The sequence below is a fragment of the Aricia agestis genome, chromosome 2 (genome assembly GCF_905147365.1).
Source record: "Aricia agestis chromosome 2, ilAriAges1.1, whole genome shotgun sequence".
Classification (NCBI taxonomy): Eukaryota; Metazoa; Arthropoda; class Insecta; order Lepidoptera; family Lycaenidae; genus Aricia; species Aricia agestis.
This window is the reverse complement of record NC_056407.1, coordinates 2,638,913-2,655,460: the sequence shown is the minus strand read 5'-3', so window position 1 is coordinate 2,655,460 and position 16,548 is coordinate 2,638,913. Positions and strand designations below refer to the sequence as shown.

General features: G+C 39.9%; 3 protein-coding genes across 3 annotated transcripts; 2 read left to right on the top strand and 1 right to left on the bottom strand.

Annotated features, from left to right (window-relative positions):
- Positions 1–2,543: 2,543 nt before the first annotated feature.
- LOC121736200 (fibroin heavy chain-like) lies at positions 2,544–12,886 on the bottom strand. Its single transcript, XM_042127292.1, has 6 exons — positions 12,757–12,886; positions 12,051–12,572; positions 4,712–5,169; positions 4,429–4,501; positions 3,072–3,194; positions 2,544–2,989 (listed from the first exon to the last, which is right to left on the bottom strand). Exons 1-6 carry the CDS (start codon positions 12,805–12,807, stop codon positions 2,597–2,599), a joined length of 1,620 nt encoding a protein of 539 aa, XP_041983226.1. The 5' UTR covers positions 12,808–12,886; the 3' UTR covers positions 2,544–2,596.
- Positions 4,324–5,243, top strand: LOC121735620 (chorion class B protein PC10-like). The gene is made up of 2 exons (XM_042126509.1): positions 4,324–4,479; positions 4,642–5,243. Exons 1-2 carry the CDS (start codon positions 4,429–4,431, stop codon positions 5,173–5,175), a joined length of 585 nt encoding a protein of 194 aa, XP_041982443.1. The 5' UTR covers positions 4,324–4,428; the 3' UTR covers positions 5,176–5,243.
- Positions 12,887–14,463: 1,577 nt separating the features above from the next.
- LOC121735702 (chorion class A protein Ld5-like) lies at positions 14,464–15,143 on the top strand. Its single transcript, XM_042126612.1, has 2 exons — positions 14,464–14,581; positions 14,700–15,143. The coding sequence occupies exons 1-2, from the start codon at positions 14,531–14,533 to the stop codon at positions 15,090–15,092; spliced, it is 444 nt and encodes a 147-aa protein (XP_041982546.1). The 5' UTR covers positions 14,464–14,530; the 3' UTR covers positions 15,093–15,143.
- Positions 15,144–16,548: the final 1,405 nt, after the last annotated feature.

Genomic DNA, 16,548 nt, shown 5'->3' with positions numbered 1-16,548 from the left:
TCTATGAGCAATCGAGGAAAATCCTTGAAATTTATCAAAAGACTCATAGTGGTTAAAATGTTGTTTCTAGTAACTTAAACATATGTTACGAATAAGAGAAAGTTCATACGAAGGTGTCTCTTGGTCCAAAGGCACTGAACAGAACTCCTGAACCTTTAAAGATAAATGTGTTTAAATTGCAGCATCACTTAGATAACTGCAAGCATTTCCCACAATTTCGCTTACAGTAACATAATGTAAATAGTTAACATTCGTAGTGGTTATTTAAGCATAAAGCCTTATCTTGTAGATAACTAAAAAGAGTGAAATTATTATTTTTAACAAAAAATTAAAACCGACTTCCAAGGTAAAAACAATGAATGAAAATGAAATGAAAAATATTTATTTCTAAGTAGGTTAACAAAGTTAACACTTATAGAATGTCGACGTGTCTACATGAGGCCTACCACCGGTTCGGGAACTACCCCGCCGAGAAGAACCGGCGTAAGAAACTCGCACGGTTTGGGCGCAAACTGGCTTTTACCAAAAAGGTGGAAAATAACAATAATAGCTTAAGCTAAATTACACTAAGTATGTAAAAATGTAGTGCCATTAATTATATTATAGAAGCGGCCTATGGTTTGTCAGCTTATTTTTCCCAAGGTGTGCTGTCATTGAGAAAATCAGTTACCTTATAATAAGCCTTAGCACACAAACGTTCTTTAACAACTTTTTTAAATTTATTAATTGAAAGATTTTGGACGTTTTCTGGGATTTTATTGTATAGGCGTATACATTGACCTTTAAAAGATTTGTTTGCTTTGCTAATTAATAATATTTATTTGCAATAATAATATGAACTAAAAAGTATTAAATAACTCTTACTCTATAATAGTGCCTTTTTCAGAATTCGTCTAAATCTCAACTATTTCTGTACATACAACAGTCTTCATTACTTTGAAGTCGGTACCAGTCCCAAAAGCTTCAGATATTCTTAATTGACTGAACTCACAATAAAATTAGCTGGTACCGACTTCAAAGTAATGAAGACTGTTGTATGTACAGAAATAGTTGAGATTTAGACGAATTTTGAAAAAGGCACTATTATAGAGTAAGGCTGCGTTTCCACTGAAGCGGAGCGGAGCTTAGCGGTGCCCGAAATGACTAATCGTGCTATTCCAGCGGAATGACAGCGGAGATTTCGAGCATGGTGATTGGTCAATTTGGCACCGCTAAGCTCCGCTCCGCTCCGCTCCGCTTCAGTGGAAACGCAGCCTTAGAGTTATTTAATACTTTTTAGTTCATATTATTATTGTTTTTACCTTGGAAATCGGTTTTAATTTTTTGTTAAAAATAATAATTGTTATTTTGATCAATGTTTGCAAGTAATTGAAAGATGTATTTCGACGTAATAAAAGACGTAACAACATCGAATGCCAACACAATAAGAAATTTAAAAAACCCCCGCCAAACAACTTTAAAAAGTAATGAAATAATATATTTTACTGACTTTAAGTTTAAATAATTCCTAAGTGTAAAGTGATATTTTAGTCCATAATTGTTGTCACGGTGTGTCGGGGGACCGCCAACAGTGTCTTTTGCATTTTGTATCGCCATGTCACTGATTGTCTCGATTTAGTTTGCTGAAAACTGACCTTTAAACTATATTTTTTTTATGTGAAATCAAACATCTACATTAGCGGCCCCCCGACACACCGTGACAACAATTATGGACTAGAATATCACTTTACACTTAGGAATTATTTAAACTTAAAGTCAGTAAAATATATTATTTCATTACTTTTGAAAGTTGTTAGGCGGGGGTTTTTTTAAATTTCTTAATTTAATTTTATTTTATGCTTTTTAAACTTGTGTTGGTTATAGTGCAGAATAATTCCTATCAACAGGATCATATTATATCCCAATGAATACCATCTAGGAATGTCCTTTTGGATGAGGCCGTCAATATGAGTCCAAACATGAAACCTCCACTTTGGGTTCATATGGAGCTCGGCTCCTATAGAATCCAGGTGATGCTGCAGCAGCAGCATGCAAAAATTTATTGGTTATCTACGTCTTACTAGTTGTCGCAATTAAAATGAGCCCAAACACGAAACCATCGCTCTAAGTTGGTGAGGAGTTGGGTATCTTATTGATTACCAGGTGATGCTACAGCAGCAGGTCAACGTTCCATTAATGTGTTAATATTCATAAATGTCACGAACTAGAATGCAATAAAGCCCACCAAACGACTGCAAATTGCCAAACGCCCTTCGCGAACCAGATGAACCGCGATTTTTCATCACGGAACAGGCTGATGATGATGAACTATAGCTAAGAACACTCTCAATTAAGTCAGCTTTCAAACAAAAAAAACTAGATCAAAATCGGTCCACCCGTTTGGATGCTACGATGCCACAGACAGACAGACAGACAGACAGACAGAGAGACCGACAGACAGACACGTCAAACTTATGACACCCCTCTTTTTTGTCGGGGGTTAAAAATAACATCAGAGGGAGTAAAATTAATTAGTTATAGTGAGAGAAAAACTTAACACCGTATACGTTTGCATAAATTATATATTTTCATTTTCTAAAGCCGTAGTAGGAATTGTTCAGTAGAAGTAGGGGCCGTTGCAGCCGCAGGCGCAGCTGCCGCCGATGGAGACCGCGCCGCCGGCGGGCACGATGCCGCCGAACTCCACGGCGCCGAGGATGGGCACCTGGCCGGCCACGGCGGTGTTACCGGCCACTCCCAGCTCGCCGGCTACAGCAACCTCACCGATACCGGCACCGCCGTAAGCGGGACCAGCGGCGTAGGGACCGAAGCCGTAGCCGGGGCCGGCGAGGCCGAAGGGAGCAGCAATCTCAGCGCCGTAGCCGTAGGAGCCGGCGAGGCCGCAGGGAGCGGCGATCTCCGCGCCGTAGCCGTACGGGCCGGCTAGGCCGAAGGGGGCGGCGAGTTCAGCACCATAACCGTATGAGCCCAGGCACTGGCTGTATACAGTCTGAAAAATGTCAAACATAGTTACATTTTTGTACCATGAATTACACGATTGCCTTCTCCAACTGTTGACTCGAGACATTTACCTGGAGCAGGCAGGCCTGCACGGCGAGGATGAGGAATGCGAAGGAAGACATGTTTGTATCGACTGAGTTCAGTAGGTACACAATGCTTACTACATTCAGTGGTCGGTATTTATAGTAACTAAATTATTAGTATCTTCTAGCATGCGTTGTTTACCATGTTTTGAAATAATGGTAACGTCACGTTTTTTATTGATTTGTCTACGCGGAATTTTTAAATATTTTGTGCACACTTCACACCAACCTTGGTAGCTAAAAAAGATTGCTTTCTATACAGTACAATGCTTTCTATATATTTTTTGCAATACATGAGATTTAGCGTCAAAGTTTAACTTAAAGGTGAAACCGACTACATGAAGTTGCAGCAGACGACGTGTCGTCGAGACACGTCATTTCTATGTATTTCTATGAATGTCTCGCTTGCTTCGTGTCGCTAGCTGCGCTGGGTATTTCATAGAAATACATACAAACTGTTGCGACGACTCGTCGTCTGCGGTTGCTTCATGTCGTTCGCTGCCAACCGGCACCTTAATATTTATTAATAATTATTATTGTTTTACGGTCTCATTAATTTCTAACGCCCGGGCAGATGAAACACAATGATAATAAATTAATTAGAATAGGTACTACGATTAATAAAAACTAAGGAAACGTAACTCCCATACTTCAACCGTTTTGAATTTGGTTCCTTTTCGCACACTAAAATAAAATGTGACAATAGCACGACAATAGCTACAAATACCACTCGAAATGAAATAAAGCCGTTGAAAATAATTATTGTCACTTCTATAATAGAGGTGACGATGCAAGGATTATGTGTAATTATTATAATAGATGTTCTATTATAATAATTACACATAATCCTTGCATGTATTCAGGTCTCTTTTTGTAGCTCGCGGAACAAATTTTTTGAAACAGTTACTCATCCTTAAGGCCTGTATTCACTTTGATTAATGATAAGTGCAGTTGATTAGTAATCACGAGAAAGTGTGGACACTGACTGATAAGTGCAAGTCCTTTAATTTCTCCTAATCACTAATCATCTGCACTTATCACCTGCACTCGCACTACAGACCCTGAGTTTTTATTAATCGTTGTTGGAATATAATGATAATAAAATATAATGATAATAATAACAAAAAAAAATGGCAAATGAAAGTAGTATTTTGATAAATAAAAAGTATCGTAAACAAAATTACAGTGACCTTGATGTTGCCCAGTCATGTTCCAGCCGGTATGTCACGTTTATTTCGATCGAACAATTTCTTCAGCGTAACACGATTTTGATAAGGGATGAACAAACAATATATAAACGTTCGTGAGGGCAGCGGTAACATTGTCGTACTGCACAACAACAAACATGGTCGCCAAAGCCGTCCTCATCCTCTGCGCTCAGGCGCTCCTCATCCAGGTACTTGGTACAAATTTGACCGCTAAAATATGGCTAATTATGTTATTTACAAAATTATCACAAAATAATGTTAAAGTCGTGTTAACGAACAATCTAACTCAGTGGCAACAGTCCAGACATACTGCAAGCATTTGAAAACATTTTCGAATACTTGATTTTCAGAGCATCTCCGCCCAGTGCCTCGGAGCTTACCCAGCTCTGGCCGCCGCCCCCTGCGCCGCCGCCGCCCCACTAGCCGCCGCTCCCTGCGGTGCCGGCTACGCTGGATTTGGATACGCCGCCCCCGCCCCCGCCCAAGCCCTGGCCGCCTCCAACGGCCCCGGCCTCGCCATCTCCAGCGCCTCCCCCATCTCCCCGGTCGGCGTGTCCGTAGCCTCCGAGAACGCCATCGAGGGCGCCCTCGCCGTCGCCGGAGCTCTGCCGTTCCTGGGCACCGTCGGTCTCGAGGGAGTGTTGCCCACCGCTGGCGCTGGTAACGTGGCCTACAACTGCGGTAACGGAGCCGTCGCCATCACCGCGGAGGACATCGCCGCCGCTCCGTTCGGCTACGCCGCCGCCGGTCCTCTCGGCTACGGCGCCGCCGGTCTGGGCTGGGAGGGTGCCGGTTTCGGCTATGGTGCGGGTCTCGGCTACGGCCCTGGACTCGGTTACGGTGCCGGCTACGGAGGTTGCGGTTGTGGTGCTGCTCTCCTGTAAACAGATAAAGATATTTCTTATCACACGTACCTGTAACAATTCACAAATAAATATTTCTTGCAAACTAAGCACATCTTTTATACATTATTTTGATGACCCGATGTTGTTTTTTTTAATAACATTAATTAGATAGCTTAATATATACGTTGTGCGTTGGTGTGAAAATGGTACACTTTTGTTGAATTACACGGTACAATAATTTTGAACCTCAAAAACGACACGCACACGGAAGAACCTCTGACAATTCCACTGTTAACGATTATAACTCTAAGGGCCTGTTTCACCACTTTCTGATAAATTGCCTAACAGGCTATTCATAACTTTTTTGACAGATTCTCCATACTTGATCTATCAAGTTAATTGGTGGATAGCCTTATCAAGAAGTGGTGAAACAGGCCCTAAAGTTTTAATCGTTAACAGTGACTAGTGAGGATTCTCGATATTTCATTTGTCATCAGGTGGAGCTACGTAGCCGTCGGGTCTTTCGTGTCAATATAGCCGTCATAATATTATGTCTGTTTGACACGAAAGGCCATACGGCTACATATCTCCACCCAAATAAAATATCAAAAACCCTCACTCCTTACAATCAAGTATTTTAACTTTTTTCTCCCATGGTTTAGAGGTTTTATGTCATACAAGAAAATGTACAACTTTTCAAGCCCTTTCATTTGATGTATGTCTCAACGTGCTACAGCTTGGGTACGGGTCCCATACAAAAATGCCCCTTCTTCTTTGGCATAAAATATAAAGTTTAATTTAAAAAATTGAAATATTATGTGCACCTACGAATAATAAAAACTAAGGAATCGTAACTCCCATACTATTACCGTTTTAGATTTGGTTCCTTTTGATCTGTCATGTAACGTCAGCCTAGTACCGCTCAAGGTCACCTAAATATTGCAAATGTATTGAAATGTGTACCTGAAGGCCCATATTCACTTTCATTAGTAGTAAGTGCAAGTTATTAGGGCAGGAAATTAGTTATTAGGAAAAAGTAAGTGTGGACTGCGACTGACTAGTGCAAGTGATTAGCCGGCTGCGTAGTAACGTGATTAGAACTGTATTCACTTTAATTAGTGATTAAGTGCAGGTAACTAGTGCGGGTCATTAGTGATTAGGAGAAAGTAAGTGTGGACAGCAACTGATCAGTGCAAGTGATTAGTCGGCTGCGTAGTAACGTGATTAAAAGCGTGTTCTATTTTTTGCGAGTGCAAGTGCGAGTACCCACGTCCCGCGCGCCCCTCCCTTCACTCGCAGCGTGCCTGCCAGCTATGAAATTGAGCTTTATTTTTTCTCAAAGATCAGGTAGACCTTCAGATAAACAAAAAAAAAATAAACATTGTTTTATTTCTGAATAAATTTGAAGCAAATGTTTTCAGAATGTTGAAATACAGCTTTCCGAAACTGAGGAAGGCCTGGCCGTCACAGGCTCTTGGTCCAGTAAATAAGATGGACCATTTTTTAATTTTTTGATCAATTTTGAATTCATTCTGCGGACAATGGAAATAGTGGGGGCTAATTAATTATAATTATCAATTTATCACTATACCTAATTTATTTTTTCTTTCAATTTAAAAAAGTTTTTAATTTATCAAAATAAAGAGACGACCTCTGTGGCTCAATTAGTTGAGTGCATGAAGCTAATACAAAGGCAGCTCAAGCCGCGGGTTCGAATCCCCGACGGAACAAAAAGTTTTCAATGTTCCTGGGTCTGGAGACTGGATGTGTATGAAAATATATTAAGTGTATAATATAGTATAATAAAAATCTTAAGCAATATATTGTATACCTACCATACTAATATTATAAATGCGAAAGTGTGTCTGTCTGTCTATGTATATTCTGTCTATCTGTATGTCTGTCTGTTACCACTTCACGCCCAAACCGTTAAACCAATTTTGCTCAAATTTAGTATGGATATGACTTTGAGCCCCGGGAAAGGACATTGGATACTTTTTATCCCGGGAAAATGTACGGTACTCGCGCGATAAACGATTTTTGGCGCAACGGAGTTGCGGGCGTCATCTAGTCCAGTAAGTATAAAAGTATTAAATACTAGCTGTTGCCCGCGACTTCGTCCGCGTTAGCATAGTAGATCGCATCCCAAGTATTATTTATTGTACAAAAATATTCAAGCTGTTGCCCGCGACTTCGTCCGCGTGGACTTCAGTTTATAGCGCGCGATGTCAACAAAATTGGTGTCAAAAGCTTTTATAAAAAAACCCTGGTACCCCTTAAATCAATACAGCTGTGCAGTGTGCACACAATAAGTACTTCATTTTTTATATTAAACTTTATATTTTATGCCAAATTTTAAAGCTTATTTAGCCCCCCAATTACACAACTTTACCCTTAAACTATTTATCATTGATAGGTTTAGCCCCAATTTCACCAATGTCTGTTAGTGTTAACAGCTTGTTAAGTTACAATGAAGTAAAAAATAAAACGCCATCTGTTGAATCGTATTAGAACTAAAATGTTCATTGCATCGATATATTTCTGGATTTTTTATAATATTATACATAAATTAATATATTTAAGATTTTTGAAATATTATTTTAATACACATCCAAGACCCAGGAACATTGAAAACTTTTTGTTCCGCCTACGGGACTCGAACCCAGGACCCCCGGGATGAGCGCTGGCCACGCGCAATGCGAATTAATTTTCATCGATATTTTCATGGAAATAAGATATTTTCCCACATCAAAATGTAGCCTATGTCCTTTCTCAGACTCTAGAATAACTGTGTACAAAATTTCATTGCAATCGGTTCAGTAGTTTTGGCGTGAAAGCGAGACAGACAGACAGACAGACAGAGATACTTTCGCATTTATAATATTAATATAGATACAGAATTGACTTTCCTACGATTTTATTATATTATATAGATGTTCCGCGCGGCTTCGCTTGCGTAATTTAGGAATTTCACGCAACCGTACATTTTGCTGCAAAAAATAGGTTATGTCCCTTCACGTGGTCTATTCTTCATGTTTGCCAAATAACATAAAAATTGTTCCAGTAGTTCATAAGATAATAAGCAATTCCATATAATTTCCCCCGTTTTTTCCACATTTTCATCTATTTCTTCGCTCTTATTAGTCTAAGCGTGATAAAATATAGCCTTTAGCCTTCCTCGATAAATGGGCTATCTAACACTGGAAGATTTTTTTCAAATCAGACCAGTAGTTCCTGAGATTAGCGCGTTCAAATAAGCCCTTTCATATAATATCCCCCGTTTTTTCCACATTTCTCTCTATTTCTTCACTCCTCGTCTTAGTGAGATAAAATATAGCCTATAGACTTTCTCGATAAATGGGCTATCTAACACTGAAATAATTTTTCAAATCGAACCAGTAGTTCCTGAGATTAGGGCGTTCAAATAAGCCCTTTCATAAAATTTCCCCCGTTTTTTCCACATTTTCCTCTATTTCTTCGCTACTATTAGTCTTAGCGTGATAAAATATAGCTTATAGCCTTTTTCGATCAACGGGCCATCCAACAGTAAAATAATTTTTCAAATCGGACCAGTAGTTCCTGAGATTACCGCGTTAAAATAAGCCCTTTCAAATAATTTCCCGCCGTTTTTTCCACATTTTCCTCTATTTCTTCCCTCCTATTATACTAAGCGTGATAAAATATAACCTATAGCCTTCCTCGATAAATGGGCTATCCAACAGTAAAAGAATTTTTCAAATCGGACAAGTAGTTCCTGAGATTAGCGCGTTCAAACAAACAAACTCTTCCCAATTATAATATTAGTATAGACTAGCTGTTGCCCGCGACTTCGTCCGCGTTAGCATAATAATAATAATAAATAATACTCCCCACACCGGTTTCGGTGACGGTGGCCGGTTTCATTGAAACCAGGCCGGGTACGCAGGAGTAATTTTATAGTGCCCAAGTGTGTGCGCAGTACACAAGAGCACTCTCTATTCCTTTTACTCTCATAACCCAGTGGGACGGAACGGTCGACACGACTGGCGAGAGATCAGGCGCAGGACCGACTTTTTACATGCCCATCCGACGCATGGATCATCTTACTTGTCAGACAATCAGGTGATCAGCCTGCATTGTCCTAACCAAACTTGGAAATAACATGTTTCCAACGCGGGATTCGAACCCACGACCTCCGGAGTCGAGAGCGACGCTCTAACCACTAGACCACGGGCGCGTTAGCATAGTAGATCACATGACACATCCCAAGTATTATTTATTGTACAAAAATATTCAATGTACAGAATTGAATTTCCTACGATTTTATTACATAAATAATAGGAATTTCACGCAACCGTACATTGTTCCGCAAAAAATAGCCTATGTCCCTTCACGTGGTCTATTCTTCATGTTTGCCAAATAACATAAAAATTGCTCCAGTAGTTCTTAAGATTTCATATAATTCATCAAATTTCATATAATTTCCCCCGTTTTTCCCACATTTTCCTCTATTTCTTCGCTCCTTTAAGTCTTAGCGTGATAAAATATAGCCTATTGCCTTCCTCAATAAATGGGCTACCTAATACTGAAAGAATTTTTCAAATCGGATCAGTAGTTCCTGAGATTAGCGCTATCTAATAAGCCCTTTCATATAATTTTCCCCTTTTTTCCACATTTTCCTCTATTTCTTCGCTCTTATTAGTTCTAGCGAAATAAAATATACCTTATAACCTTTCTAGATAAATGGGCTATCTAACACTGAAAGAATTTTTCAATTCTGATCAGTACTTCCTGAGATTAGCGCGTTCAAATAAGCCCTTTCATATAATTTATCCCGATTTTTCCACATTTTCCTCTATTTCTTCGCTTTTATTAAATTTAGCGTGATAAAATATAACTTATAGCCTTCCTCGATAAATGGGCTATTTAGCACTGAAAGAATTTTTCAAATCGAATTAGTCGTTCCTGAGATTAGCGCGTTCAAATAAGCCCTTTCATATAATTTCCCTGTTTTTTTCACATTTTCCTCTATTTTTTCGCTCCTTTTAAGCTTAGCGTGATAAAATATAGCTTATAACCTTCCTCAATCAATGGGGTATCTAACACTGAAAGAATTTTTCAAATCGGACCAGTAGTTCCTGAGATTAGCGCGTTCAAATAAGTCCTTTCATATAATTTATCCCGATTTTTCCTCATTTTCCTCTATTTATTTGCTTTTATTAGTCTTAGCGTAATAAAAAAATAGCTTATGACCTTTCTCAATAAATGAGCTATCTAACAGTGAAAGAATTTTTCAAATCGGACCAGTAGTTTCTGACATTAGCGCGTTCAAATAAGCCCTTTCATATGATTTCCCCCGTTTTTCCCACATTTTCCTCTATTTCTTCGCTCCTTTTAGTCTTAGCGTGATAAAATATAGCCTATTGCCTTCCTCAATAAATGGGCTACCTAACACTGAAAGAATTTTTCAAATCGGATTAGTCGTTCCTGAGATTAGCGCGTTCAAATAAACCCTTTCATATAATTTTCCTGTTTTTTCCACATTTTCCTCTATTTTTTCGCTCTTTTTAAGCTTGGCGTGATAAAATATAGCCTATAACCTTCCTCAATCAATGGGGTATCTAACACTGAAAGAATTTTTCAAATCGGACCAGTAGTTCCTGAGATTAGCGCGTTCAAATAAGTCCTTTCATATAATTTCCCCCGTTTTTTCCACATTTTCCTCTATTTCGCCGCTCCTATTAGTTTTAGCGTGATAAAATATAGCCTATAGCCTTCCTCGATAAATAGGCTATCTAAAAGTAAAAGAATTTTTCAAATCAGACCAGTACTTCCCGAGATTAGCGCGTTCAAACAAACAAACAAACAAACTCTGCAGAATTATAATATTAGTAAGTATAGATATAGATTATATTTCCGTTGTCGGGTACCCGTAACAAAAGTCCTTCAGGTACTTAGCACGGGGCCAGACTGACGTTGTGTGAAGCGTCCATAGATATGATATTATTATTATATTAAAAGTACAAAAGCTTCCAAAAGAGTTCCCGTTTCAGACAGCACCGCATTTAATACTTCTTTGAGTACTTCTTGCAATTGCAAGCTCGCTTCTCGATGTTCGGCCGTACTCGCATGGTTGACAAAAAAAACATTCGCTGGTTGACAGCTACTACTAAATTTACTAAATAAGGCCACTAAATTATCACTAAATAAGAATTTGACACGACTTGCACTACAATACTACAATTACTAGTCACTTGCACTTGTACTAATGAAAGTGAATACAGGCCATTAGGTACACTTTTTTGACAAGTATTGTGGAGCATGTTTTTTGACGGAGTTACTTTTCCTTAGTTTTTATTATTCGTAGATGTGCACACTGTTTTGATTTAAGGGGTACCAGGGTTTTTTCATAAAAGCTTTTGACACCAATTTTGTTGACATCGCGCGCTAATAACTGAAGTCCACGCGGACGAAGTCGCGGGCAACTGCTAGTATATAATATAAAGACGATGTTACCATAGAATTACTCAATTCAATGAGGTTCGCAATTTCGCTCTTGTGTTAAATGGCAAGCTTAATTTCAACATGTCAATAATAGTTAATAAATCCTCTAATTACGATGCACCTCTAAATATGATGCCGATTCATTAAGCCAAACCATAGGATTCATCTATAAATAAAATAAAATTATTCTGCTCAATGCTCATTCTCGGTATGGAGTCCTTCCTTAGATATCATCTCAGAGAATGGGGCTTATAACAATACAATAAAGACAAAATTTAATTAATTTATCTTTTAAATATCTTATTTTCAATCTTTTGAATTTTCGTAATAATTGTCTAAATAATTTATTTTTTGAAGATAGATTAAAGAAACAAAACATAGTATTTTAGTTTGCTTTCTATTTTGAGTACAATTAGGTGTTTTTTAATTTAGAGGAGAGCACCACAACCGCAACCTCCGTAGCCGGCACCGTAACCGAGTCCAGGGCCGTAGCCGAGACCCGCACCGTAGCCGAAACCGGCACCCTCCCAGCCCAGACCGGCGGCGCCGTAGCCGAGAGGACCGGCGGCGGCGTAGCCGAACGGAGCGGCGGCGATGTCCTCCGCGGTGATGGCGACGGCTCCGTTACCGCAGTTGTAGGCCACGTTACCGGCGCCGGCGGTGGGCAGCACTCCCTCGAGACCGACGGTGCCCAGGAACGGCAGAGCTCCGGCGACGGCGAGGGCGCCCTCGATGGCGTTCTCGGAGGCTACGGACACGCCGACCGGGGAGATGGGGGAGGCGCTGGAGATGGCGAGGCCGGGGCCGTTGGAGGCGGCGAGGGCTTGGGCGGGGGCGGCGTATCCATATCCAGCGTAGCCAGCACCGCAGGGAGCGGCGGCTAGTGGGGCGGTGACGGCGCAGGGGGCTGCAGCCAGAGCTGGGTAAGCTCCAATGCACTGAGCAGTGATGCTCTGAAAATGTGTACAGAATATATTTAGTTTCATAGAGTCAATTCAATTCTTTCAAATTTTCGAACTGCCTATTCTATTATATCTGCTATTTACTACACTTCCTATGGTTTAACCAATATTCCTTGGCAAACGGTATATGCTGATGGCGCTTTTTTTATATGAATTTTCGATTTGTAACAAGTACCTGGATGAGGAGCGCCTGAGCGCAGAGGATGAGGACGGCTTTGGCGACCATGTTTGTTGTTGTGCAGTACGACAATGTTACCGCTGCCCTCACAAACGTTTATATATTGTTTGTTCATCTCTTATCATGTTACTGTTACATTGAAGAAATGTAAACGTGACATTGTTACCGAGTAAACAAACATACATTTTGTCTATGTAATAAAAAATATAACAGATACCCGGTTGGCTGCCAAGTCACTACCTTGCATTTTGTTCGGGTTTCAAATGTAGACAAAATGATCATAGTTATGAGGCCCACCACACATTCTCACCACTGCAACTCCTGTGTCGCCAGAATCAACAGTAGTAATCAACCACGAAAACCCTTTGATAATATTATGATCTCAGTCTCAACAAAACATACTTGCCCGAGGGACAAGCTAAATCTGTCTTGGGACCCGCAACGAAATTAATCAGAAGAAATTTAGGAGCAGTAGGAGATATCCAATTTCCCTCCCCAAGCAAAGCGGGAGACAGCCAAATTGGAATGACATTAATGTCCAAATAAAGGGGGAAGCACCACGGGAAAAAATTAAATTATACGTATTACAATATGCCTACTTCATAAAAATGACATAATTTTTTTTTTAATGAAATAAGGGGGCAAACGAGCAAACGGGTCACCTGATGGAAAGTCTTCCGTCGCCCATGAACACTCGCAGCATCAGAAGAGCTGCAAGTGCGTTGCCGGCCTTTTAAGAGGGAATAGGGTAATAGGGGTAGGGAAGGGAAGGGAAGGAAATAGTTGAGGGTAGGGAAGGGAATAGGGTAGGGGTTTGGGATTGGGCCTCCGGTAAACTCACTCACTCGGCGAAACACAGCGCAAGCGCTGTTTCACGCCGGTTTATACATATCTTATCTTATATCTTTAAACGAGCAATTCTTGTATATATAATATATATAATTGGAATCTCGGAATCGGCTCCAACGATTTTCATGAAATTTAGTTTATAGGGGGTTTCGGAGGCGATAAATCGGAGCTAGGAATCATTTTTAGAAAATGTCATTTTATTCGTGTTTTACCGAATACCGAGCAAAGCTCGGTCAAATAGCTAGTTTATATTTTATTGTGGCAAACTTGTGTTCGATTGTTTCCAATAGTATTTATGAGGGCTGAGGCTATGCATGATCATGGTTAGTTAATTCCTTCGTTAATCACATAATATAATAAACATCCTGTAAAGTCTATCATTTTCATTTTTATTACTTATTTACATTAAACATGCGCATGATGCATATCTAAACATATTATATTTTGATTCTTTTAACTTATTCCTGTGGGCCCGTTTGTCACTGGTGATTCTACTTACGGCCGTTCCCAATATTGTATCTATCTCTGGTTTTGCTCTACTAGAGATAGGAATAGCTCACATTAGACATTAGAGACATATATTTTATGACAATTCAATGTTAGCTGCGATCGGTTGTATGTCAAACCAGAGATAGATTGAATATTGGGAACGGCCGTTACTAATCCTGGCTAATCCTAATGGCTCATCTATCCGTGACATTCAAAACTTTTAAATTCTAATATATCAATTTGAGCAGTAGGAATGTACGCTATATCAATTATAATAAAGCACTTTTTACATTAATTACTCCTGCTGTCGACGTGAGGATATTGTTGTTTCAAAACATATGCCAACCAATGAGAGATAGGGCGAGTGCTATAAAACGTGGGTTGCTCTGTAAAGGAATCATTGTGTACCTGACAGTCAGTACAAGCAATTACCATGTCTTCCTTTGCCTTCCTCATCCTCGCCGTGCAGGCTTGCCTGCTCCAGGTAAATATGTTTTTACTAGACAACGATCTCAGTGACCTATAGGTTGAATTTGTCTCGCTGAAAGGACAAAACATGATCCTTGTGGCTTTTCCTTTACGTATATTTTTTCTTATTTCAGACTGTATATAGCCAGTGCCTGGGCTCATACGGATATGGTGCTGAACTCGCCGCCCCCTTCGGCCTAGCCGGCCCGTACGGCTACGGCGCGGAGATCGCCGCTCCCTGCGGCCTCGCCGGCTCCTACGGCTACGGCGCTGAGATTGCTGCTCCCTTCGGCCTCGCCGGCCCCGGCTACGGCTTCGGTCCCTACGCCGCTGGTCCCGCTTACGGCGGTGCCGGTATCGGTGAGGTTGCTGTAGCCGGCGAGCTGGGAGTGGCCGGTAACACCGCCGTGGCCGGCCAGGTGCCCATCCTCGGCGCCGTGGAGTTCGGCGGCATCGTGCCCGCCGGCGGCGCGGTCTCCATCGGCGGCAGCTGCGCCTGCGGCTGCAACGGCCCCTACTTCTACTGAACATCCCACCTAAGACCTACAACATAAAATATAATAAACCATGATTCCCGATTCCCGTTTTATTATTTTGCACCCTTTTATAAAATTAATAATTCAACCCATTAATGATTCATACAACGATTTTCTCGTTGCTTACCTATGGCAAAGTAGGCACTTTGTTTATATTATATATAAAAATGCATGCATTTAATTGTGCATTTACGAGGGTAGGGTGTGTGGCAGTTGGACGTAAATTGTCAAAAATATCACTGGAACACGAGATTCCTCCACTTACCGCGAAGAATATAAGCTATGAAATTGAGCTACTCTTTCTCGAAGGTCAGGTAGACCTTCAGAACTGGATACCTCCTAGAGTAATTGCGTCCGAAACTCCATAGTTGCTGGTCGTTTTCACCTCTGTAAAGGCCACAAACAGGTAAATTTTCAGCTTTCCGAAACTAAGGAAGGTCTGGCCATCGCAGACTTTTGATCTAATGGATCAAATTCAATTTTTTGTTATAGCGGCAACAGAAATATACAATCTGTGAAAATTTCAGAAGTCCAGAAGTAGCGGTTTTTGAGATACCGCCTGGAGACAATTGGTCAATGACCAATCAAAAATTATATACATTTATATGCGCCCTATATACAATTATTTATATTTAAATATACATTTATATACGCTGAATACATTTATAACGTATTTTACACTACAACAATATCATCTCAGTTACGTTCAAAGGAATTTGAACGAAAAGTTCCTTTATAATACTTCGCCGAATACATTTTTTTTAATTGATCGACTATTACTCAACTAGAAGTTCCGCGCGTAAATTAGATATTTCACAGACAAATTAGTCTACAAATTATTATTTTTAACAAAAAATTAAAACTGACTTCCAAGGTAAAAACTATAATAATATGAACTAAAAAGTATTAAATAACTCTTACTCTTTAATATTGCCTTTTTCAGAATTCGTCCAAATCTCAACTATTTCTGTACATAGTAGCTACAGTCTTCATTTCTTTGAAGTCGGTATCAGTCCCAAAAGTTCTTCCAGCAATTCTGACATTGACTGAACTCACGATTATTAACTGGTACCGACTTCAAAATAATGAAGACTGTAGTATGTACAGAAATAGTTGAGATTTAGACGAATTCTGAAAAAGACAATATTAAAGAGTAAGAGTTATTTAATACTTTTTAGTTCATATTACTATTGTTTTTACCTTGGAAGTCTTAAATTTCACTTATTAATCAAATTGATATATTGGCTTATGCTTTCAGTGATTGAAACAACGCGAAAATCCCCGAACATGTATCTATAGAGATTCGAAAGTTCTGTTGGGTACCTTCGGATCCAGGGTATAACCTGGTATGAAGTCTTACTTTTTCGTAGCATGTGCCTCAAATACATCAGAAAAATTGAAATCACTATAATTTCGATATAAATTTCAAGGAGTCCTGCGATTCCTC